Source organism: Lepisma saccharinum, chromosome 22 (genome assembly GCF_977018435.1).
Source record: "Lepisma saccharinum chromosome 22, izLepSacc3.1, whole genome shotgun sequence".
NCBI lineage: Eukaryota > Metazoa > Arthropoda > Insecta > Zygentoma > Lepismatidae > Lepisma > Lepisma saccharinum.
In genome coordinates this window covers 26,987,104-27,013,571 of record NC_139250.1, presented here as the reverse complement: position 1 = coordinate 27,013,571, position 26,468 = coordinate 26,987,104, and the positions used below count along the sequence as shown (strand labels likewise).

General features: G+C 37.4%; 2 protein-coding genes across 4 annotated transcripts in view; both read left to right on the top strand.

The window, feature by feature from the left end:
- The first annotated feature begins 529 nt into the window (after positions 1-529).
- Positions 530-1,147, top strand: LOC146004789 (uncharacterized). The gene has a single exon (XM_083143812.1). The coding sequence runs from the start codon at positions 530-532 to the stop codon at positions 1,145-1,147; it is 618 nt and encodes a 205-aa protein (XP_082999938.1).
- A 3,047-nt stretch (positions 1,148-4,194) lies between these two features.
- The window catches only part of LOC146004738 (sodium-dependent serotonin transporter-like), a 60,721-nt gene continuing 38,447 nt past the window's right edge, over positions 4,195-26,468 (top strand). For 2 of the 3 annotated variants that reach the window (XM_083143702.1, XM_083143700.1), the window contains exons 1-4: positions 4,195-4,290; positions 5,838-5,964; positions 18,421-18,553; positions 25,510-25,641. In XM_083143702.1, coding sequence (XP_082999828.1) covers positions 5,851-5,964; positions 18,421-18,553; positions 25,510-25,641 — 379 coding nt within the window. In that variant the 5' untranslated portion in view covers positions 4,195-4,290; positions 5,838-5,850. The remainder of the gene's footprint in view (positions 4,291-5,837; positions 5,965-18,420; positions 18,554-25,509; positions 25,642-26,468) is intronic. The other variant, XM_083143701.1, reaches the window with a different exon arrangement.

Here is a 26,468-nt window from a genome sequence, read left to right as displayed (position 1 = left end):
TGTTGTTTCCTTTTCAGGCACTGATGCCAAATCACCATGGCAAGTTACACGATTGAGCAGCGTGTCCAAATGATAAAACTTTATTATCAAAATGAGTGTTCGTTAGTGCAAACGTTGCGCGTGTTGCGCCCATTTTACGGCAGACGCGGTGGCCCTTCAAAGTTGACTCTCCAACGTTTGGTGGCCAAATTCGAGACGACCAGTTCCGGTAAACAATCAGCCAACACCCGTACGTCAAAGGAACGCCAGATCGGCTGAGAACATCGCCGCGGTCTGTGAAAGTGTGCAGGAGAACCCGAGGCAGTCAATTCCTCGCCGTGCACAAGAACTGGGCCTTTCGCAGACTTCAACTTGGCGAATTTTGCATCGGGACTTGCGCCTACACCCGTACAAGATCCAACTGACCCAGGAGCTCAAAGTTAATGACCATAGACAACGCCGTTTGTTCGCTGACTGGGCTTCAGGGCGTTTGGAAGAGGACCCCAATTTTGGCCGAAAAATCATATTTAGCGACGAGGCGCATTTTGGGATGAATGGCTGTGTTAATAAGCAAAATTGCCGTATATGGGACGACTCCAACCCACACGAGGTTCACCAGGTGGCATTGCATCCACAAAAAGTTACTGTTTGGTGTGGATTTTGGGCCGGCGGCATCATTGGTCCGTACTTTTTTGAAAACGACGTTGGTGAGGCCATCACCGTCAACGGCGAGCGCTACAGAACGATGATAACCGATTTCTTTTGGCCCAAATTGAATGATATGGACATAGATGACATGTGGTTCCAGCAGGACGGCGCTACGTGCCACACAGCGGACGCCACGATGGACATTCTGCGTGAACGATTTGAAGGTATGGTTATCTCTCGCAGAGGTGACGTGAATTGGCCACCAAGATCGTGCGATTTGAACCCGCTAGACTTTTTCTTGTGGGGTTTCCTGAAGTCGCAGGTCTATGCCAATAAGCCGCAATCAACCAATGCCCTTAAAGTCAACATCACCCAGGCCATCGCTCAAATTCAGCCGGATCTATGCGGCAGTGTCATTGAAAATTGGACCACTCGGATAAGTACCACCGTGAGAAGCAGCGGCGGACATTTGAACGATGTTATATTCCTACATAATGGCATACATGGGCCTTTCAAATAAAAAAAGAATTTCGTTCATACCTCACACACAGCTTGTTTTATTCCATTTCAACATCGACCCGCCCTTATTGGAAAACCCTTTAGCAGAGCCTGCTTAACTTTTGAGTTAAAATAGTAATTTGCATGTCCCATGACAGGTTTGTGTGAATCCATGCTCCTAAGAATTTTATTGCATTGTTTTCTTTGACGACTTCATTGTTAATAATTGCATTTAATTTTGTTGTTTGTTTTACTGGATTAAAATTTATTAGAACATTCAGGGAAAGCTTGTTGTTGTTTAGCCAGGTGTTTAGTTGTGTCGTGGTCAAAATGGAATTCTTTTGCAGTTGCTCACGTTCCAGGCTTTTTACTATGATGTTTGTATCATCCACAAAAAGCATTGTTTGAGACTCTGATAAAGTTTCTAGAAGATCATTTATGTAAAGTAAAATTAAAACTGGTCCTAGAATTGAACCTTGCGGTACACCTGTTTCGAGGAGCAATTTATCTGATTTGATTTTGTTAATGACATCTGTCTTCTAAATAAGAAGTGAACCATTTTTTTGCTAGACCCCTGATTCCATAATGGTCCATTTTATTTAGAATGTCATGGTGTACCAAATCAAATGCTTTGGTACAATCTAAAAATAATCCATACACATGCATTTTTTTGTCTGCCGATTTTAGTATGTTATTTGTAAATTCAAAAATAGCTTCTGATAGTGACTTATTTTTTTGGTATCCAAATTGATGTTTGGATAAAATTTTGTATTTTATTAAGAAAGTTACTAATCTATTTAGCATAATTTTCTCTATTACTTTAGAGAAAACTGACAAAATAGATATTGGCCTATAGTTGGAGCATTCTCTTTGTTGCCTTTTTTGAATAATGCTCTCACTTTTGCTATTTTGTACTCACTAGAAAAAATACCTGTTTCTAAAGATGTGTTGCAAATACTTACTAGTGGTTGTAATATACTATTCACACATTTTTTGTGTAGAGAACTTGAAAATTCATCTGGCCCTGATGAATATCTTATTTTTTAAAATTTATAATTACTTTCTCGACTTCTCCCTCAATTACTGGGGTGAGAAACATGGTGTTTGTGTTTCAGGGACTGCTTAAATATGTTCTTAATGTAGGTGTAGAGATTACTGCATTTTTATTTACGGTATTGGGAATGTTCACAAAATATGTATTAGAAATTTGTGCTACATCAAGGGGATTGCTTATTTTTTCTCCATCAGACATTATTTCTATTTTTCATTCACGTACGTTTTTTTCTTACCAGTTTCACCATTAACAATTTCCCATAGTTTTCTTGATTTGTTTGCAGATTTGCTTCTTTTATCTGCAATGGCTAATTTCTTCGTATTGTTTATTACCTTCCTGAGGATACTTACATATTTTTTGTAGTGGTCTTTATGTATGGGATTCTTGTTTTTCTGGATCTCTTTATATAATTTTCTTCTTGTTTCACATGATTTTTTATCCCTTTGGTTATGCAGGAAGTTGAGTTGGTTTGATTAAGTGGTTGTTTGTATGTTTTGTATGGAAATGCTACTTCAAAATGATATTTTATTGTCTTTGTGAATAGGCTTACTTTTGTATTTAATTTTTTTTTCCGTGAGCACTTCAGTCCAGTCATCTTTCTTTAATTAATATACAAAGTTTCCTATATTTTCTTTGGTGAATTTTCTTTTTTCTGTAGTAGTGATTCGTTTTGCATTTTTTCTTTTATATTCTCTGGTATATGAAAACTGCTTCATGATCGGACAAGGCTAAAGGTAAAATATTTGTGGAGTGTTCAAAAGAATCTTGATTAATTATTACTTGATCAATACATGATTTACTTGTTGGTGTTATCCTTGTTGGTGAATTTATTGTTGCAATCAAATTATGAGAGGTTAGAATTGTATTTAGTTCACTTTTTTTTTATATCACCTTTCACTATAATGGGTCGTTTTTTATGTAATAGAATGGACAACATTGTTTCTAATTTTTTTTAAAAATGTGCCTAAATATCCATCATATTCACTACTGTGTGTTCAAAATTGAATTCTTCATTTAAATAATCAGTTTACGTTATGTTTTCAAATGGTATGTTGCTTCTAACTAGTATGGCGGCACCACCTCATTTGTGGTGTTCACGGCAATATGCCTTGGCTAAATTAAAATTTGGAATTTGCATGGAAGAAACCTCTTCTTTCGCAACCAATGTTCAGTGGCACAAATTATATGTGGGACTTTTTTGAGGAATCCAAGAATCACATCCAGCTCCTGGACCTTGTTTCATAATGACTGAAAATTTTGACTCATTTACCTAAAAAAAAATTGTTTTCCGATATAGGAAGTTTTTCATTTTTGTTTGAAATGTCTATGCTAGAAAAAATGTCATTAGTATCATCACTGCTGACTTGAAAATCCCTTTCTATAAACACAACCCTTGTATTATGACTATTCTAAGATTACTAAAAACACCTTTAGCCTTCTTCTCTCTAAATTTAGTCATAGATACACAACTGATCAACTCTATACATTTTTGACATGTGTTTGACATTATTTACCATAATAATATCACTATTAGTATTAATTTAACTTAACTTTGTGTTTACCACACCCCCTATACACCTTCATGGCGTGGTGCTAAGCACAGGGTAGCACTTTACCTTTTTTTATTATATATTATAATTAATAATGTTAATAATATATTATATATATTAATGTATTATCATTCTTCATGTATTATTTTAAAATTCTCTTTGTCACTTTCCTATGGGCAAGAGTTACTTGTAAGAGTGACCCAAGAGGCTGAAACATGCCTGCTTTAATAAAGACTATTATTATTATTAATATTATTATAATTGATAAGTACAAGCAAGTAACAAATATGTGCAGTAATGATAGGTTTGGTTACATGATTGAAGAAGAGGATTTTTTAAATTTTATGAGTTTTTGCGTATGGTGTTCCATGGTAGTCAGTTTTTTATATGCCTTTAACATCAACCAATCCCATTTTATCATATCTGGTTGGCTTGCCTGTTATCCACCCATCTTGAATTAGTTGCCAATTTTACATCATGTTAATTTATTGTGTGGGCATGCTGTAAATAATCAACAAATTACTAAATCTTCTATTTATTGACAACTCTTGTGGTAGAAAAGTATATTTTCAATCAAACAAATTATATCATTATCAATCAAAATTATGTGATGAAGAAATAGCAACTATATTCATGAGAAATTCTTGTGGTTTTACTTTTATCACATCCCTATTGAAAATTTTGTTTGTTTTCAGTATATCAATAGGTATTTTGAAACACCTACTGCTTTTAGTAGCTGAACTGTAATGCTAATGTTTTCTACTGTTTTTGGTAGTCCAACTGTGTCTGCTGTCTTAAGTAGCTGAACTGTACTGCTAATGTCTTCTGCTGTTTTAATAGCCCAACTGTGTCTGCTGTCTTAAATAGCTGAACTGTACTGCTATGCTTTCTGCTGTTTTAGTAGACAGGCTGTGTGTACTGTTTTCAGTAGCTGAACTGTACCCAGCTGCAATTTTCTATTGGTTCCAATTGAAATTTCAATTGGAATGAATCAGATTATATTGGAATGTATTGGTTTCAATCGGAATCTCAACTGAAATCAATTGGAAAATCAAGAAAATTTACAATTGGTGAATTGTATCCAATTGTAAGTTTGTATATATACTGGTAATTTTTTCTGCTGTTTTTAGTAGCCCGACTGTGTGTACTGTTTTAGTAACTTAACTGTATTGCTAATGTTTTCTGCTGTTTTTAGTAGCCCAATTGTGTGTACTGTTTTCAGTAGCTGAACTGTACTGCTAATGTTTTCTGCTGTTTTTAGTAGCCCAGCTGTGTGTACTGTTTTCAGTAGCTGAACTGTACTGCTAATGTTTTCTGCTGTTTTTAGTAGTCCAATTTTGTTTACTGTTTTCAGTAGCTGAACTGCATGTGCTAATGTTTTCTACTGTTTTTAGTAATCAATATGTGCCTATGTTTTAAGTAGCTAAACTATACTGCTGATGGCACCATGTGGTTAAAAAAAAGTACCCTTATGTTATGGTTGCATCCAGCTGTCTGTCCATTCATCCATGTCTGTCTATATCAACAATATAGAACAATAAAGAGCAATAAGAACAAAAACTTGATAGATTTCACCTGCTGAAAATAGCTCAACACAATGAATGATATTCAACTTCATGCCATCACACAGTGCTCTTGAAGAAACAGCATGAAGTTGGGCAGATAGATTCACATGTGTTAAGGAATGTGTATGAGAAGCCTTCTTACAGTGAGATATTTGCAATATTTTGTACAAACACATTCCAAATATGATCAAGATAATCATATCTTGAATTTCTTTACCAAAGATCATATACACAATGTTTACATGACATGTTTTCAATGAGGGATCTGATCTATTTGTTCAAAATATGGTAGCAGAGTGCGATTTTGAGCAATGAATTTTGGGGACAGTTGTTCCCTGCCCTACTGTAGATTATGCCTCTTTTGTTCCTGTAATGCTAACATATGCTTTCTGACTCAAATTTACCGTATATGCCAGTTTCATATTCTCAAGAAAAAAATAGTTACCCAACTGTCATATTTTGTAATTATCATGAAGGGAAGTATTTATAAAACGATTTCAGGAAGTAGTATGATTCATTTTGAAATGAGTGATTTTTTTGCAGATTTTCTTGCGGCATGGAAATTCAAAGCCAGGATGTTTATTTCGAAAGACTATACCCAATGTTTATGCCACCTGTTTTCAATTTGTATGGGATAAAGGACAAAAAACCGGAATTCTACTATACTAAGGTATGTAAAAATATTTATATGGAACTATATTGTTACTAACAGAAGTAAATTATTTCATTATGTATCTTGACGTTTTCCATGCCCTTTTAAACAAGGATCAACGGAAGAAAAATAAAATTCAAATTCAAATTCAAATCTACAAAAAACAACTGTCAATTCAATTAGTCATTTTATCAGGAATTATATTTTTTTCCTTTTGTTCATTATCTTTTTACTTAAGTATCATAATTAGAGCCCGGATTTTAGGCAAAATGACTATTTGTTTCCGACCCTGGTAGACAAAAATTGAACACAAAAGTACACCAATCCGAAGGTTCTTAATATTCTGAACAATACTTTATGTTGTCTTTCTTGCCTACATATTTCACCTTACACTGCCTTTTTCAAACATTTTTACCTTTTTTACCTCTTTTGTCATTCCGACAAGGCATTATGTTGCCTTTTTTTTGCCTATTTCACCTTACGCTGCCTTTTTTTGCCTCCTCTGTCATTCCGACAAGGCATTTTTTAAAATTATATTTCTCTTCTTCTATTTGATTTCATTTTTCAATAACCCTTGTTATTCAAATTTTTATTTGTAGATACATTTTTAAAGATTTAAGAAGAATTTAAGTCCTTCTCTTCAATTTTTAATGCCTCCTCTTCAATTTTCACTGCCTCTTTCTGAAACTTGACTGCCTTTTTTTTCGACATACACTGCCTTTTTGCCTGCCATTTTTAATACTTTTCAGTGCCTGAACATCCAGGCTCTAATCGTAATAAATGTCTGCTTCTGTAAATCGTCATATGAGAACCAGTGGATATGTGACTGCATCTTTCTGCTAATGATTAGATGTGAACATACAGTGCTCAAAAAAAGTTTTGCATATTATGATTGCATGCAGTTTGAGTCACAATATCCCCAAAAGGTATACAATGTTCATAATGTGAGCAATGCCCGAGACAGAAACCAACATAATGCCCCAAGTGAGTTCGATATTCAGCAGATAGAGGGCAGTAGTTGCCACATGATCCCTGAGCAGATTTGAAAGCAGCCCGATGGGAGGCATTGTCCGTGTCTTATCCACACTTGTTAGTTGGAAACTGCACAGACAGCGGGTGGAAAACGAAAGGCAACATGCCTCTAGCAACCATTTCTGCTATGGACCACATTCAAATTGTAACACTGCTGCAAGAGGGATATCACCAAGTGGACGTTGCTGCCCATGTTGGAGTGAGCGAAAGTGATGTCTCCCGAGTGTGGAAAAAGTTCAGGGAGACACAATCAGTTGCTGATTGACCAAGGACAGGGCGACCAAGCAAAACAACACACAGGGAAGATCAGTACGTGGTGATTTCGGCACGTCGTAGACCCACTGCAACTGCTACCAGTTTATGCCAGGATCTGCGGAGGACCTCAGGAGCGAATGTTTCCAATCAGACAGTGCAGAATCGACTTCATGAGGAAGGATTGGCATCAAGAAGACCCATACCCAAGATTCCTCTGAAACCACACCATAAGAGAGACCGTGTAAGGTGGGCAGCAATGCACAGCGAATGGAGTCAGAACAGTGGGAGCACACACTCTTTACAGACGAGGTCACCATCAGTCTGCACTCATTAAGCAAAAGCATAAGGGTTTGGAGACGATCAGATGAGAGATTGAATGAGCCCTTCATCCAGGAACGTCACCAGCAGCAGGGGGGCACCATCGTGTTTTGGGGTGGAATCATGTTTGGTCGACGTACGCCCCTAATTCCTCTCCAGGGTCACGTGACTGGTCTGATGTACAGAAACGCTATTCTCGAACCTGTGGTAGCAGGTTTCTCTACAACTGTGGGGGATGGCTTCACGCTGGTGGATGATAACACTCGACCACATCGAGCCAGAGTGGTTCAAGAGTTCCTTGATATGCACGGCATTCGATGCATGGTGTGGCCAACATATTCTCCAGACATGAACTGCGTGGAACATGCATGGGGTCTCCTGAAGCGAGCAATTGTCAGCCTCGAAAATCCTCCTGTGAACAAGGTGCAATTGCGGGAGGCTGCCATTCAAGACTGGGACAGTCTTTCTCAGGAGAAGTTGAATGCTCTTTTCCATAACATGCCCCGTCGTGTTCAAGCATGCCTTCGGGCTAGAGGTGGCTATATATGGTACTGAACTCCCATCTGTTGATCCCAAGCATGCCTGCGAGCCATAGGTACACAGTATTACACTGCCTTTCTTTTGTGTTTCGCATCCCACACTTTCAATCTTGTGCTTCTGGTGTGATTTTGTTTCTTCTGCATGGCTGTACTGTTTTCTTTCTGTTTGTATGTCTCCCCTGTACTCTTGAATATGATTCCATGTATCTAGTACAATAAAATGATCACAAACCCTGAATATGCAAAACTTTTTTTAAGCACTGTATGTCGATTTTACTCCAATTAGAGTTCTTGTGAGGTAAAAAAAAGGCAAAGTGCTCCCCTGTGCTTAGCACCATGCCATGAAGGCATATAGGGGGTGTGGGGGTAACGCCCCACACTTTCTTGATCCGGTCATGAGTGGATTTTATTTAATCAAAACTGAAAACTGCATTTTAGGAGTTATGTTCCTGTTATGTTTTTAGGAGTCACAAATATTCCTAAGACTTCATTATTTCCCCTCTCTCATAAATTTGACAGATTGGAGTTACGTCTCACTGGTTCTTACACAATGAAATAAGAGGCATGCTTTGGAAAGTGCAAAATTAAAATCATTAACATAATAATATTATTTTAAATCTCTGCAAAAACTCCAAAATTAATACATTTTTCACTATATAATACAACATTGTAATGTTGCAATAATGGCATTTAGCTATTTTTAAAAATGTATTTTTATTTGCCTGCCAATTTTTGGCTAATCACAATGATGAGGATGAGTGATGATTAGTTGAAATTGATGAAGGGACACTCACAAATAACACCCATGCCTTGAAATGGGAAATATTGGGGAGAGATCAAAAGTCAACCACTTTACATTCTTGGCTACTGAGCCAGCAATTATTAATAATATTATAATTAATTAGGGATGGGCCGATATGAAATTTTGGCCAATACCGATAAAGTACCAATATAAAATATACTGATAACCAGGCGCGTGCTCAGGATTTTCGTAAGGGGGGGGTTATGAATCTAACACATTTTCCAGTTCACAGGTCAAATTTCTTGTAATAAATTAGATAATTAATATACTTGGATTTTACCCCAATGAACGCTATCAATGTATTTGCTATGAATGCTTCATGTTTTTATTGCATCATATAAAAGCACCTGCTTGAATATTTCCAAATTATTAAAATTTTATATTTAATTGCTCAAATATAATTTTTAAACAAAAAATATGTACACTCAACATTGTAACAACACTAAAGAGATTAAGACTACTTGATGTCTTAAAGACAGTAATAAATAAGGTACCACAGTTCAACAATTTAAATTCTGAAATTTAGGCATCGAGGTTTCTGTGCGAGTTCTGACAGTATGTCGTCACAAGTAACTTTTATATCACGGTGAATGTTCAGAGCAGCTAACCCATTTAATCTTTCTTCGCAAATGGTATTTCGAAGATAGGTCTTCAAGTGCCTCAAAGTTGAGAATGATTTCTCATTTGATGTTGTTGTTACCGGGATTGTACATAATATGAGCAAACGTGTGTTTACCCAGGGAAATATTACTTCACTGCACATATCAATTGCTTCAAGAGCATTTACTAGACGTCTTTGCATTGCTGTAAGATGACGATACCACAGTTTCATTTCAGTGTGAGCGTCGTCACCTTGTAATCAAGGTGTCCCGGGTTCAATACCCGGTGGAGGCTAATAGTGGTTCGGATCTCACTTTAAACTTTAGGCCCAGTCCCGATTAGCCTTACTGTGCATAAAGTGGATTTAAAACATCAATTCAATCAACATTGTACTTGTTGTGGAGATGGTTTTGCTAAATATTGTGTACATTTTTGGCATTGTATTATTATATTATTGGTCAAAACATTTGTTTGACAGTCGACAAACAAATACGAACCGCTTCATTTCATTTCATTAACATTTTCTACTACAGTGTCATTAATGTGTCATATTCATTTTCATATTAGGTCTATGGAGAGGAATTTTGTATAATGTTAACGTTATGGAACTGCGAAACCAACTGTTGAAGGGGCCACTCCCCCCTTCCGCTCCGAAGCCCAGTACCGCACCACAGGATCTGTCACTGAGCCCGACAAAATCTTGCCAGACAGTGCTCGAAATGCAAATTCGTAGCCGAAAAGGGAGGGGATGTTTGATCGATTTTGGAAATACGAGGGGGTACATCCTTGTATGGATCAACATGGAGACAATACAGTAGGTGGAGGATGCTCAATATGAAAATTATTCTAATTGGGGGTATGATTTGTGAAACTTTCTTAACTGAAGGCAGCATCCCCTACTTCGACCACTGATGCCAGAAAAGATGCTTTCAGAAAATGAATTTATTACTGCACACGTATATTACTTATTGTATTTGTTGCGTTTGTACAAGATAAATATTCAGAAGATTTGTAAGGAATATTTACAGTTAATAGGATGCCTATCTAGTCTATCCCGTGTCGTAATACAAACTTTATCCCTTTCCTACAAAATAATAAAACTGTCCATGCCAACCGTGATTTTATAATGTGGTTGCATACATATACACTAGCGACATTAGTGCCACTGCTCCGACGCCAGGGTTTCAAATACCTTGGTGGATCTATAAGATAGGTAATATCGTTTTTCGAGGGTTCGTGAACAAAACAAAAAGTAAATGATTTTAAAGTCCATTTTATATTCAGATACGTTAATCGGGACTGGTCTTAAAGTTTAAATCGGGATACGTACCACTGTGCAATGCACCTTCACAGGGGATCAAACCCAGGACCTCTTTCATTACACCACCATCGGTGAGGCCCCTGAAATCATTGAGGAAACTTGTTCATCATAATGTTCTCTTGCCCTGCGAAAGTTTATTGGTGATATAGGGTGACATCCTACACACGTCTTCCAGACATACACACGCGGGCACACCCCTCCCCTGCACACACACGATTGTATGCTTACAGCACATGCTGTGCCCTCCCAGAAAAACAATTCTAAATCCGCCTATGGATATATCTGCTATCAAATAATGAACGTCACTTACCTCGACAGTTCCTTGACATAATTTTGCAACAAGGTTTGCAATATCTTCTGTTATGCCTTCTTGTTGAATATCAAGAGTCTGAAAGTTCGCACGTTTCACTCTCGCAATTCGGATGGAATTCCTCTGAACTTAAATCGACCTTTTCTGACGTTCTATTTGTGGAAGGTGAAGCTTCAACTTCCATTTTTTGTTTCTTTTTGAAATAATCTAATAATGTATTTCTCCTCTTTTTTCTATCCATCTTTAGTTCCACCTCAAAAATCTATTACACATGCAGAAACGTAACACACAACACGACCACTTCGACTTGCTACCTTGCAGACTGCAACTCGCTACAACCCCAGTGAACACCAGGACTTGGGAGAAAGATACCGGGCGGTCGAATGTCTGAACCATGCATCCAGCTTGGTCCAGCTCAAATTACGTCACCAGTGTTGACAGCAACCAGTAGTGTCAGTGTCAGTAGTGTTGGCAACTGCTAAATTATTTACACACAAATTCAAGCGAGATCTTTCACACATGTTACAAGAAAATTCAATAAACTGAAGGCTGGAAATTGGTTGCGAAAAAAATATCTAATTTGTAAAGAGCACAAGAGTAAAACGTATAATATTTTGGCATATTAATTGCTTTTATTTTGTTTATGAAACTGACTGGGCCAGTTGCGCTATATAACGCATCCTTCCCTTCCTCCCGGCATGCTATTGTACAAAACATCGATTGCCTACTTCGTAAAACCATGCCTCACTACTGCCTGCAACAATTATTATTATTATTATAATTATTGATATTTTGAAATAAATATGCATCCAGGTGCGAAATAAGATTTTGACTTACTTTGCTACTAATTGTAGTGATTCAAATCTCACAGAACTTTGCTCTGCTGGTATAAATGGTATAAGGAAGGGGAAAGAAAGAAAAGGGAAGTTAGCAGCACTGTCGTAACAGGAAAGGGAGGGTCATTCTCCTAAGAGGGTCATCGTGGGTGAAAGAAAGGGGAGGAGGGATTCCTTCAGTTCGCATTCCAAGGGTTGCGGCTCTTCTCTTGACCATACTGAGAAGGAAATTCTCCTTCCTTTTCAGTGACTAAGGAATGAATGAATGCTTGTGCATTGCTGTAACTCAACTCCAATATTATCAAAAGTAATTGAAGAAGCAATACATTTCTCATTGCCAAATGTAAACATTTTACAATATTGGCAATTTATGAAATAAAATGTATTTCTGCTTTGAATTTTTTTAAATGACGAAACCAATGGGGGGGGTTTTAACCCCCACCAACCCCCCCCTGGGCACGCCACTGCTGATAACTGATATTCTACCGATCCGATATAACATTAGAAATGTTCCTTGAAGAACCTGAAATGTTCATTGATCACCTTAATAAATGTGTATTTTGAGGTGACTGCAGTGCAAAAGAAGTTGAATAATTAGACATTTACTTTTTTAGAAAGAAGGGTATAGAGATTATCCATAAAAATTACAACAAAATGGCAGAATTTTGCACTAAATTATAAGATATTTATCGATATATCGGATCGGTAATTTTACCGATACACCAATATTCCTATATTGGCCGATACCGATAGAGTACTGATTAATCGGTAGGCTGGACCCTGTGGCTGAGTGGTTAGCACATTGCGCTGCAACACCAAGAGTCTTGGGTTCAAATCCCTCTCGAGCTTAGTTGTTTGTGAATGTCATTTCATCATTTCATCACTCATTATCATTTTCGCAAATTAGCAAAGAGGCACAAAACGTGAAGTAAAATAAACTAAATCAATAAATAAATCAAACCCTATTATTAATATTATTATCTGTGTGTTTTGAAAACCTAGGTACTTTTGACCATTTGGTTGGTGCTTTTGCCTTAGATAATGTCTTAGATAATTTGTCTTATATCCAGGCATGGATCCAATGGCAATCCCAAAAATATTCTGTGTTGTATTAGCATCATAAGGAGTACAAAACAGATACTCGGGACATTCAATATATAAATTTCCCTGTGCTATAAAATATTGTATAAAGCAATGCCATTAAAAAGAAGCACATTGTTGACAAGCGCCATCCTTCGTCTACAAGGAACAACAATCGATTTGTTATCAGACGTGAAGGCGCATGCGCTCAAGGGCGAAAAGTAAATGCTTGTTCGGAAAACGTGGGCTCGCGTCATAAGGAGTTCAGAAGCATGGATGCTAAGGGCGTTCTGCTGATGGACTTTTTGGAGCAAGGAAGAACAATTAATGCTGACCGTTATTGTCAAACATTGGATAAACTGACAAACGCAATTCGACATAAGCCAACAAGGTCTCCTGTCAACTGGTGTCATTCTTCTTGACGATAATGCTGGCCCCCACTCAGCAGTGCAAACACAACACAAAATTGAAGAATTGTGGTGGGTACAGCTACTCTGCCCTCCATACAGCCCCGATTTAGCACCGATTGATTTCCATCTTTTTCCAGTGTTAAAGTCTGAATTGCAATTTTACCGTTTCGAAACAAATGAAGAAGTTAAGCGTAATGTGAAATTATTGCTCAATAGCCAGAGCCCTGATTTTCTTGCAAAGGGTATGGACAAATTGGTGCAAGGGTGAGACAAATGCCTGCATCTCTATGGGGATTATGTGGAGAAGTGAGGAAGGATCCTCCTACACAAGTATGTATAGTTTTCTAATGTATCTTAAAAATAGAAAAAATTACAGCATACGGAAACTTATATATTGAACAACCCATGTAACTGTAACAAAGGAATTTGATTCATTCATCAAGGCTCACCAAATAAAAATCTTCTAGTTAAGTTTTTGGCCATCAAAAGGCTGTTGAATCATGGATGTTTTTACTATTTTCAACACAATTGTATATTTCTAGCAGTGAAAGATAGAGGAGTAATTAAATTCAGTGTAAAGAAAGTACTTATTTCAATGTTACACATATCATTTGCAAAGAAGAAACAATTAATCACAAAATCAATATTAATATTTTCATTAAGAAATATTGGCTTCACAGCACAATATACAAAAATCAGAATTGTTTGTTTAATATTAGAGGGTCATTCTGTATTATTACTCAGGGCTACTCTTAGAGGTGTGTAATGGATGCTGCTTTTCAGAGCTTGCACTTTGAAGGGCCTTGTACTTTTGAAATATACTATATGGGCAAGCACTAACCCATTTTAATATAAAGAAGAATAGTAAATTAGTGATATAGCTCCATTTGAAAGCAGTATACATACTGCAGAAGAAGTGGACTTAAAAAAATTCAAATCAATTCATCAAATCAAACACCTCAACTTCTCCACATCCCATCACAACTTCATCAAGCTTTAGTTAAGTGTGGCCACCTCTCCACTCTTGTAAACAAACAAGTAATCAGAACTGCTTTCCATCCATCTCAAATCCCCAACAAAAAATGCTGACACCAATTCTTCGATGTTAATATGTCTTTTCGATGGCATAGTGATTTCATCATCATCTTGTAATCAAGGGGTCCTCAGTTTGATACCAGGTCCCATACAGCACACATCTCCAAAAGACGTCCATAGGACGTCCACAATATCCAATTCAGATCCATGGATATTGTGGATGTCCATAAGACATCCTATGGATGTGCCGTTCTGGATATCCAGAATGATATATCCATGGGACGTCTATGGGATATCCCTTCCTGGACATCCAGAGAAACTCCCATCCTGGATATCCACAGGACATCCCATTCTGCATATTTATGGGATATGTGGTATTACGTCCACGTGTTATCACAAATTTGACATAAATGTTTTGATATCCATGTAAAGATTCAGTCATTCTAGTGTCAATTAATAAATCGTTAATTAAAAACATCTCCCACAGGAATTGTGTTGCCCGTAGGCCCATTGTATTTTCAGCAAGTCACGCATGTGTGCCAAGCAGGTGAAAGTTGCCACGAGGCTTTCTTTGTGTCTCGTCTCGAGCAGAACGGCAGTTTGCATGAGGACGTTGCCTTGCGTGGTAGTGAAGAATAAGCAGTGCTTACTATGCTTATGTGTGTGAATACAAAGTACTTTTCGGATGTGTTGATATGTGTGTGTGTGAATTTGTGTGCGTAAGTGCATATGTGTGTGAGTGAGTGAGAGATAGAGAAAGAGAGATAGAGAGTGGAGTGCTTGTTATAAGCATATGTGTACTCAAGGCCTTCGATTTGTGTAAATCTAGTCCAGGAATGTTCTTTTTGTATCCAAAGTATGTGCGAAAAATATCAGCATAATGTCCAGATTAGGTATAATTTTAGTCCAGAATATATATCCTTATCCACAATGAAATAAAAACATCCAGAAAATCGCATGAACTAATTTCCAAACGTCATCCATGTAATGTCCAAAACACATCCAAAAATGATCCACAGGATGTCCAAAACATGTTCAAAAATGATCCACAGAATATCCGAAACATATCCAGAATATCCAAAACACATCCAAAAACGATCCACAGAATTTCCTGGATATCTTATGGACGTCCCCTGGATGGACATATGGATATCCAGGGGACATCCTATGGATGTCTACTGGACATTCCGGGACATCCTATGGATATCCAGAATTTTGGCATGGATATCCAGAGGACCTCCATTAGACATCTCCTGGATATGTGTGTGCTGTATAATGTGGGGGCACATAGTAGTTTGGTTCCCAGTTTAAACTGTAGGTACAGTCCCAATTAGCCTATCTGTGCATGGAAGTGGACTTAAAGCAAAACTCAAACTAACTAACTCCTGTGTTAATAAGCCAATATCACCCACAGTTCATCAAAGTCAAACATACCATCTGCATCCCCCCCCCACCACCATCCTCCACGATGATGCTGATATTAGGAATGTCTTCCCAGACAGCCCTACTAAAGTCATTTTCAATCACCCACCTAAAGTCAGAAACATCTTGGTCCGAAATATGCTCACTCACACCCCAAACCACTCCTCCCATAAATGAAACAAACTGAGGTGCAAAACCTGCCTAATTTTCATCATTTCCAGACCCTTCATACACACACACTGATCTAGGCAACCTCATTCTCTACACTTGCTACTGCTCAGACCAAAAACATATTCTCATCCACGAGATCTATGGTGGATTTCACCACTGTGAAACCTCAACCCACTCCTGAAATTCAGAATTAACAATCAGCATTAACTCATTAACCCAACTCTCCAATTTCATCTTATATCTAAAGATATCTGTTATGCAGAGATAGGTAATTTACTCTGGTAAGCTTACTTTTCATCTTTTTGTGCAAATTTTCTTCATGATTGATTTTACCACCTGTCTAGTGGCTTCGTCAAAGTCAAACACACTAGACAGGTGGCGAAATTGATCGTGAAGAAAATTTGCTAGAAAAAATGAAAAGTAAGCTTATCAGAGTAATTGTCCCATTTCATCATTGGTAGTCTCACCAAAGGCCACAGCACTAATAAATTCAATGACTGTTTCTGAGTAGCTATTATCCACCAACTACCCCTTCAACAAGCACATCCTTTTGGAAACTCTGAGAGACTCTACATATCAGTTATGCATGCAACCATATCCCCCGAACTCAACCTAGCTGCTCAGTAACTATTCCAACCTTTTCCGTCCCATCCAAACAGTTAAACACTGGTGAAAGCTTTTCTTCATCTAATGCTTGTTCTATCTTATCCCATCATTTGGCTACATGGAAATATGTGCCATATTTTTTCTTCATTCAAAATGCCACCAGGCCAAGATATGTAGAACTTGTGTGTTTCTGTTTGTGTTATCATATCCTTCCATTTTTTTTTGTCTGAGACCTACTGGCTCCTTTCTTATTTTTTGTGTACACACACACAACAACAACAATAGGTAATAATTACGCATTACTAATAACAATGCTGATTTTAGTGTAGAATTTGACAAGATATAAAAGTTGTGTATAATTTCACTTTTAGAATTAGAATTAGAGTTTCTTTATTCATGGGCGAAGTTCAGCCTGTGGCTGCTCTACCACTTAACCCGCAAAATCTACTACAATAAAACAGACAAAATACAATTACTACTATAACATACGAATTCCATTACATTTTCACTTCTAAATATTTCAGTAATTAACACACTAAAAAGATAAAAAACAATTTTTCTCATTCACACACATCAAAATGTTCATCTTGGGTTCGAATCTGCTCATTTTTTGTTTTGATTTCAACGTAAGCATGCTGAATCTAGTCATGTGTACTGAGACTCTGTCCTTGCTCACGTAGAAGTACTTTTGTTACTGCCCTTTTAAAGCTGTTGTATGTCGCACATGAGGTAACATCTGGTGGCAGCGCATTCCAACAATATGCAGAAGCAGCTTTGAAGGATGACAGGAATATGGATTTTGAGAATCTATCCAGATTAAGTTTCTTAGAGTGTCGAGTCGTGTAGTTGTGTATGTCGTGTCTAAATTGGAGTCTGTCGTATAAGTATGTGGGTGTTTTTGTTTGCAGAATTTTGAATATTGTGCAGGCCAGATGTAGTTTTCTGCGTCGTGTCATATTCAGCCAATTAACGTCATTTAAGTAAGGCAGTATGTGATCCCTTCGTTTCAAGCTAAATGCAAAACGTATACAAGAATTCTGTACTTTTTTTGCAATTTTAGCATTCTTTTTTGTTAAATTAACACTGTAAACAACGTCACAGTAATCGAAAATGGGAAGAACTAGAGCTTGCATAAGATGCAATTTAACATCAGTCGAAAGTAAGTGCGATGATTTATAGAGTGATCTAAGTATACCATAAGCTTTTGAACTCTGAGACGTTACGTGGTTTTGCCAGTCAAGTTTCTGATTAAATATCACACCTAAGTTCTTAACAGTTGTGCAGTGTGGGACCCTCTCATCATTAATATTAACATAAGTGTCTCACTCATTAACTTACTTAAAGTTGTATGATGAAAATATATTTTTGTGAAGCAAACTACTTAATCCACTAATTAAAATGTTTTAGAATATGTGAACAATAATTTAATTATTCCTAAATAAACCATTTTATGCATTTTGGATCAATACAGTGACAAATATTTCATTTGTTTTATAGTGAAATTTTCAGAAGGTTGTAGGCTAAGAATTTATAATATGGAGAAAAGTATAATCCAGGAAAATTCCTTAACATTTTAGATTTATGGGTCTAGAATAGTAAAATCCAGGAAATTGTAAAATTCAGTCATAAATTAAGTCGTAGAACTTTTCTAATAATATTTAGATAACTTTTCCTTCAAACATATGTTTTAATGTAACTTAAACGAGATATTTTAATATTTATTACATTCACGTTTAGGACGACATGGAGTCAAAAACAACTCGATTGCAATGGAGTTCCAGAAATCTTTATGTATTAACACTTATTGGAATTGCCTTTACCCCGGATAGCTTTGCAGAACTCTTTATTCTCTCTCTTCAATTTGGAAAAGGTAAGGTTTAATTGTTTCTATGTAAGTTTGATACACTACTATCACTTTTGACCTGCAACATGATATTGCTAATCTAAGAAATGTACACTAACATTAACTTACTATCTATTTTGAGATGACAATCAGCAAAGTTTTAATTCTTATCCCAACATATGAACGTCATGAAATATATTGACTGAAATTTTGTTTCAATTATCTTTATAATAGCCACATATATATATTTTTATTTTATTACAGTCAGGTTCTTTCTATTACACATAGGAAAGCTGAAGTATGTTTATAATTACAAAAGGCTAAATACCTACCTACTAGTGTATTTATTAATCATGCAAGTAGAATAAAAGTTTCAACAGTGTTTTATTTAAATGGGACTATAAATGAAAAATATCACTGGCACCTTTCTTGCAAACTTTTAAAAACTCCATAAATGTCCAAATGGCTCCCCAAGTTGATGACATCTTAAGGGTAGGAGGAACAGTTTGTATCCAGGCAGATGAGAGGACCCTAAACCACCCCTTCCTCACCAACCTTACTCTGCAGCGAGCTCCGGATTGAGAGGTCTGTATGCTGGATGGTCATAAGAGGGGAGAAAACTTAGCACTTTGGTTATGGGAGTATTATTGTACTTGTTCCCTTGGAAAAATATCAAACTTACAATAGCGTAGAAAAACACATGAACGGAAAGAGGACAGTTCGAAGATTTGATTTGTCATTGAAAAAGTCAAAACTTCTCATTTGATTAGCCGTAACTTGTTGATTTTTTCTTGTCTCAATAAGGAATGCATGGGAATCTGAAAATTCTTATTTACCATATTTTTCAAACATCATGTCCAGCTTAATAATCAACTTGAAAAATCTCTTCCACTTGCAACATGGGGAGAGATTCATACCCTCTTGCATAGTCATGGTTTTATTATAGTAGCAGTGCCCATTCTGACGATATTGAAATAAAAGCACGCCCAGTACGAAACTGTTAAGAGTCTTCAAATGTCTGACAAAAGGAATATAAAGAAAAGTTCTATACATGCATCCAAAACAATTGCCAAACTTTTTTCTTGCCCAGGATTGGCACACTAAACAGGTTAGTGCATAAGGAAGCCTGGCAACAGATGACTGGTTTATGCTGAAGAACTGCCTTTTCTGAGAGAATTATAAATAAGTATTCTTTTGCATGTAGCAGAACAATGCAATTCTGATATTAGCTCATTCTTAGGTTAAACTGCAAAATTGTTAGATAAATCTCATAGGTGAAGAACCTAAGTGCGAACAAATCATTTATTAAACATTAGGCTCTAATATAGTGTAGATTTGAAAAAAAAAAATGTGTCTAAAAATAATTTATGTGCTGTAACATGGTATACTGGATCCGCGCTTAGAAGGAACTGTAGGGTAAACAAATGCACGTGTATGAATACAGTGTTGCCAACCAATAACTGCAGAATATAGCGAAAAGCGAATTCTCACAGTGTGTAGTGTTCTACATTATATTGTAGAAATTATTTTTATGACTTAGAAGGAACTGTACTGTAAACAAATGCAAGTGTATGAATACAGTGTTGCCAACCAATAACTGCAGAATATAGCGAAAAGCGAATTCTCACAGTGTGTAGGGTTCTACATTATATTGTAGAAATGCTTTTTATGGATAATCACCATAATCACAATGTGGACATGTCATACCCTATTTGTTGCTAGTTTTCATAGAATAAAGAAGACAAATTTTCCTCCTCACTTCCCTCACAAGAAAAGCCATTTTTGAATGGCCAGTTCTTTCCGAGTGTTATCTTTGTATATCCGTAGGTTTATTAAATATATATATGTAGTATAAACATATCCACATAACTAGAGTAGTTTTGCATACATTTTTAGAGTTTTCCAAATTTCACGCAAATTGGACAAAAATTGTAAGAGAATTTGAAAAAAAAATCCAATATCGTGGATCCGCGATTTTCTTTTTTTATGCTATCAAAAAATGAAGTAGACCCTGTCTTGCAATGGACGTAGAGAATATATGTGCAGAAGTTCGTCTAATTTACTCAAAAATCGTAAGAGGTTTGACGAATCGAAAATTAACAACGAAATGGAACTTCAGACACTTTATTTCTTCCATTTTTCAAAATTTTTAAAATCTAGCATTATATTTACAAACTGCGACATAGAGAACGTTCGAATAGGAACATCTGCAACAATACCACAAGGATTAATACTGCTGTTAAAGAAAATAAATAAACAAACGAAAAATAGGTCACTTCCGTGTCTATTTTTGAATGAAGTCAAATAAGTATGATACTACTGTGCAAATATCTGAAAGCCATTATTGTCACCAATGCAGGATCAAAACGTTCAAGACAGCTAATTTTAGCAAAAGAATAGGCGGATTGGCAACACTTCTCGTTGAGTCTGCTTGAACAACAGACCCTGCCACGCGCAACAAAATATAGTCCACTTTCTAACTTGCAAGAATAGAACATTCCTTCAACACAATTGTAATTATCGTACTCTAGAATTATCATAACCAATATTTAGTATGTAAATGAACTCCAGGTTGGCATAAATACACAAGACGTGACAATTTTTACTCTGGGTACAACACGCATGCGTAAAGGCTGGGCAGGCGGGAGGGAATTTCAATTTGTGCGAGATGGATGTTCGCTTTGGCTACGTTAAACACTGCAGCGGGAAACCGTTGAAAAGTGCCGATAAACAAATTGTATTGAATGTGTTCGCAAAGTTTTGCGAGAAATATCCAACTATGGTTATCCAGGACGTGATGAAATTGACATCTGAGTTTACTGGTGTGTCTGTTAAGAGTGTAAAATCTGCACGCAGCGAGGTTCTAAATAAGGGCATTTTAACAACACCAGGGAAAGAGCGTCAACGTCAAAAGCCTGTGTTACAAGTTCAGTGCGATGAGTTTGCGAGGATCCGTCGTAAGGTTCATCACTTTTTGGAGAGGAACGAAGCGCCAACAATAAATAAAGTGTTGGTGAGTGTGAATAGTGATCCGGATCTGCCGAACCTTAAGAAAACAAGTTTCCACACACTTCTGAAAGAAATCAGCTTCGAGTTTGTGCAACGCAACAGAAAAAATATTATTGTTGACCGAGAAGACATATTGTTGTGGCGCCGGAACTACCTGAGGAAAATACGCGAATACAGGCGGGAGGGGCGAAAGTTGTATTTCCTTGATGAAACGTGGGTGAATGAAGGTCATACTGTTTCTAAGGTGTGGGTAGATTCTGCCGTAAAATCTAAAAAACAGGCGTTCTTCTCAGGATTAACCACAGGGCTAAGAAACCCGACCGGCAAAGGCAGACGCCTTATTGTATTGCATATTGGAGAAAGAAGAGGAACGCTTCTGGGAATCAGATTACATGTGCGACACGATTGTTGACCGACTTGTTATCAATCCAGCTGATAGCAGTAGCGGCGGCACCAACAGTGAAGGGGAGGAATCTATGGAAGGAATCGACTTTCTATCTGACTCTGCTTAGGCAAGTAAAACACTTTTATAACTTCAAATTAAATTCTTAAGTACAGAAGCTCAGCTTATCTTGTGAATAGTTATAGTTCTCCTTTTTATTTAATTTCTCGTAGCTTGTAACATTGCTTTCGCGCCAACTTTCTCTCACACGTGGTGGAAGCAGCAGAAGCTTTACGATCATCCAATCGCTGAAGCCTGACGGAGTAATACCTTTGCCCTTGTGTTTACAGTGCAGTCCCTTCTAAGCGCGGAAAAGGTATAGTATGTACTAACCAGCCACAGCTGATGTCATTTAAGATGTACTTCTACTGTAAAGCACTGTGCATTTTATCTGTCAATTTCCTTGTTATGTTTGTAATGTTTCTTCCTAATCTATAGCCTATCACTTTCATCTGTCTCTCCTTAAAATTGTGTTTATTTCTTCAAGCATCCATTTATGAAAATCTTCAGCACGAGTTTAATGGTAGACGTGGTTTTTCTTCCTTTTTACAGTAATAGACAATTTTACATTTTAATGAATAGTGGCATAGTGGTCTGGACACATTGGTTTCTTCCACCACAATTCATCCAGATTTACGTGAGCACTCTTCAACACACCAGCCATGTACAAAATTCCTATGTAGACTGTAATTTCAATTTCATTTGTTTGCCCTGTGAATCTGTTCTCTACTTTATACTTTGTGGATTGCCGAGCGATTTCTTCGTTGCTGTGCACGATAATTTTCTGAATTATATCGTCAGAAAATAGCAGTGCCCATGTATCCAAAATGGATTTGCAATTTTCTGCAGCAAGCTTGTTCCCAGCAGTAAAGTTGATAATATTCCTTGCAGGAGTCCTACCAATCCTTGTCTGCTTTTCAGTGCTCCACAGGTGTCCGTTGCAACCTTTTACATGCTTCTTCGATTGATATGTGCCTGGCTGATCATCAACATTACTGTCCGAGGCATCACTATCACTTGATGTGTGTTGGTGTGTTTCTTCCAACACGAAATCCTCATCTAAGGACCTGGAATCGTCACTTTGGCTGTCGGTTTCTACAATATCTTCTTCGTCCCTCATCAATACATTGCAAATTTCAGAATCTGATAAAGGCCTGCTGTGCCGCCTTCTAAAAAAACAATATCGGTGATTCCACTTTGTTTAAAAAACTACACTTTAACAGTATACAATATACACTATGTTGCCATTCGTCACCGGACACCCCATACCAGTACGTTAATCTGGTCACAGCACCACATCAGTATCGTGTAGGGCCACCTTTCACCACAATGTCCGCAACCCTTCAAGGAAGACTTTCCACCAATTTGTAATACGTGTCGACGGGAATGTTGCCCCATTCCTTCTGCAAGGCGGCAAACAGCTCAGTGGTGTTTTTTAGGTGGCATGGCCTGGCTCTCAAGCGGTGCTCCAACTCGTTCCAAAGGTGTTCAATGGGGTTGATATCTGGACTTTTGGCTGTCCAATCAAGTTTTTGCACACCCATGTCCTCGAACCACGTGTTGATAATGCCTGCTGTATGACATAGAGCATTGTCGTGCTGAAACAGGTATGGGCCAATACTGAATTGTTCCCACAATGTCGTTAGCACAGAATTGTCCAGAACTTTTTGGTATGCATCGGCATTCATGTTTCCCTGAACTAAAACAAGAGGACCAAGACTTTACCACAAAAAGCAGGACACACCATGATGTGGTCCTGCCGAATTTCACTGTGGGTACGATACAGTCCTGTAAACAGCGTTCACCGGGCATACGCCACACCCACACACGTCCATCAGACCGCCACATTTGGTAGCGCGATTCATCACTCCATGGGACAGATTTCCATTGTTCGAGAGTCCAATGGCGGTGTTCCTTGCACCACTGTAACTGACGGGTCGCATTGCGGGCTGTGATATGCAGCTTGTGAACTGCTGTGCGACCATGAAAACCAAGTGGGACGACTTGGCAAACAGTACGATCACTTGCAGCACCACTGGAAACCCATCAAAACTCCTGTGCCACCATCTGTTAACGATGCCTTCCTGCTTGACTTCACTACACGTTTCAAGCATCGACAGTCACGATCTGTTAATATTTTCGGTTTACTGGGTCTAGGTCAGCATGTCATGACCCCCTCTCGCTTCCACTTCACAAGAACATCACTCTGTCGACTGGGGTACCTGAAATTTGTTGGAAATCTCACGAGTCGAATGTCCAAACCTGTGGCCACCAATGATCATCCCTCTTTCCGCTTCACTCAGTTCGTCTGTCCATATTAACTGCTGTAGCTGGTATGAGTGTATTCTCAACCGGCAACGCTTTTTATACATTTTATGACATGTACAGACGATCCCAAGCACTTTTTGAGAGGTGTCCAGTGACGAATGGCAACATAGTGTATGTGGGGTTTCTGGTACCCCAAATGCCGTTTATCACGTGACTGGACAGCAAGAGAAATATGTGTGTATGTTCACAGAGAGAGCTAATACTAAATTAAAAAGTCATAGATCATGCTCCCCCTAGTATCCAAACTATGCAAGCAATGACGTCATCCTTGGGGTACAGTATACCCCACATATACATTCTAGGGTTAATTACCGATACTGGTCAATATCTTTTCTAGTGTTTTGATCTTTCACAGGGGCTGCAAAGTAGACATGTGGCACTTTAGCAAAGTGTAATTATCCTGGCAATAATGGAAAACCCGAAGTTTGCATTTATTTTCTACCATTGGATTGATTGGATTGATTTGATGTTTTAAGGCCACTTTATGCACAGTAAGGCTAATCGGGACTGGACCTACAGTTTAAAGTGGGATCCGAACCACTTGAGCCTCCACCGGGTATCGAACCCGGGACCCCTTGATTACAAGGCGACGACGCTACCACTGCGACATTGGGGAGGCCCTTATTTTGTACCAGTATTGTGTGAAAAACAGTATTTTGTAATTACATAACAGATACTTTAATATTCTGATATAATTCTTGAACATTTTGAATTTATGTGTGTGTCTAAATAGGTAATTTGTTTTCATGATGCAAGATACATTATTGAATTATTGAATTAAGGAGGCGATCGAGCCATCCAGTTTGTTCATGGAACGTTTGCACTTTAAGTCGGATTGGTTGACTATTGCTTATTGATATTAGTAAACAGAAGAAGACCTTGCTAGAAGGTTGAAATGTTAGGTTTAGTTTATGTTTTTAAAATAAAATAAATTTTCTGCCTTGGTCAGCATATTGAGTTTTTCATATCATGGAAACAAGGCATAATGGTGTTATAGTAAACATGATATTGGTCCATTTCTATAATAAATAATGAACTGTTTGTGATATTAAATAGTGAACAAGACAAATTAATATCCTTCCAATTTTCGAATTTTGTCAGAAATTCTTGTTTAGAGATCCTAATTCAAGTTGTTATATTTTCAGTTTTGCATGGCAACTCTTCTGTAAATATTGCCCAACATTTATTATTATTATTATTGCAGGTTCCTTTCTTCTGATGTATGTTATTTCAACATTTTTTGTGAACGTTCCTCTAATGACAGCAGAACTTGCAATTGGTGAGTTTACTCTTTTGGGTCCTATGGTTATGTGGAAAATGGTACCAATTTCCATTGGTAAGTAGATGTATGCATATCATTTTGAACTTTTTCTTTGCATTGAACAAAATCTTTAATCTTAATTTAGATTATTATTAATTAAAGTTAACATAAAAAAAATTGAGTTTAAACATACAGTATTTGTTATAATTTTGTGTCAAATAAGTCCCCATTTTTGAACAATCATATTCAAAATATTAAATAAGAAATTAATAAACAGTCCTAAAAAAATGTTGTCTAGTCATAAATACATGACATCCTTCCAGAAGTCTCTAGATAAGCTGTTTCCAGGTCTGAAATAAATGACACATGTTTTTCTTTCTTCATATGCGACTCCAAGAGTGAAACATTGGTTTTCATTGACAATTATTATCATTCTTGTTCTTGACTTGTGTGCTAGCTGTCAATATCTCTACTATTTTTGTGAAAAGAGTGTGATGTGATAATAATGATGATGATAATAATATTAATAACAAGCAGTAGATGAAGAAACGTCTGTTTTCTAAATCCAATACTGCAGAAAGACAATGCATATATAAATGAATTGTTAGCACTCCCAGCAGTGGCGATGATTGGGTATCATACTGGTGGGGGGGGGAAGCTGCAAAACCTGGGGTAGGGGGCAGGGACAGTTTACCTTCCCTTGGTAGATAAGGTTAGCATAGTGCGGGAGCAAATTTGGCAAAGGGGGGGGCAACTGCCCTCCACACACCCCTAATCGCCGCCACACTGACTCCCAGGTTTGAACATTAGTGGGAGTTATGATTTTTTTATATAGACTCAGTCATGAGACGATTGGGTAGCTCCATGAAAGCCAGACAAAGGTGATGATGCAATCTGATATT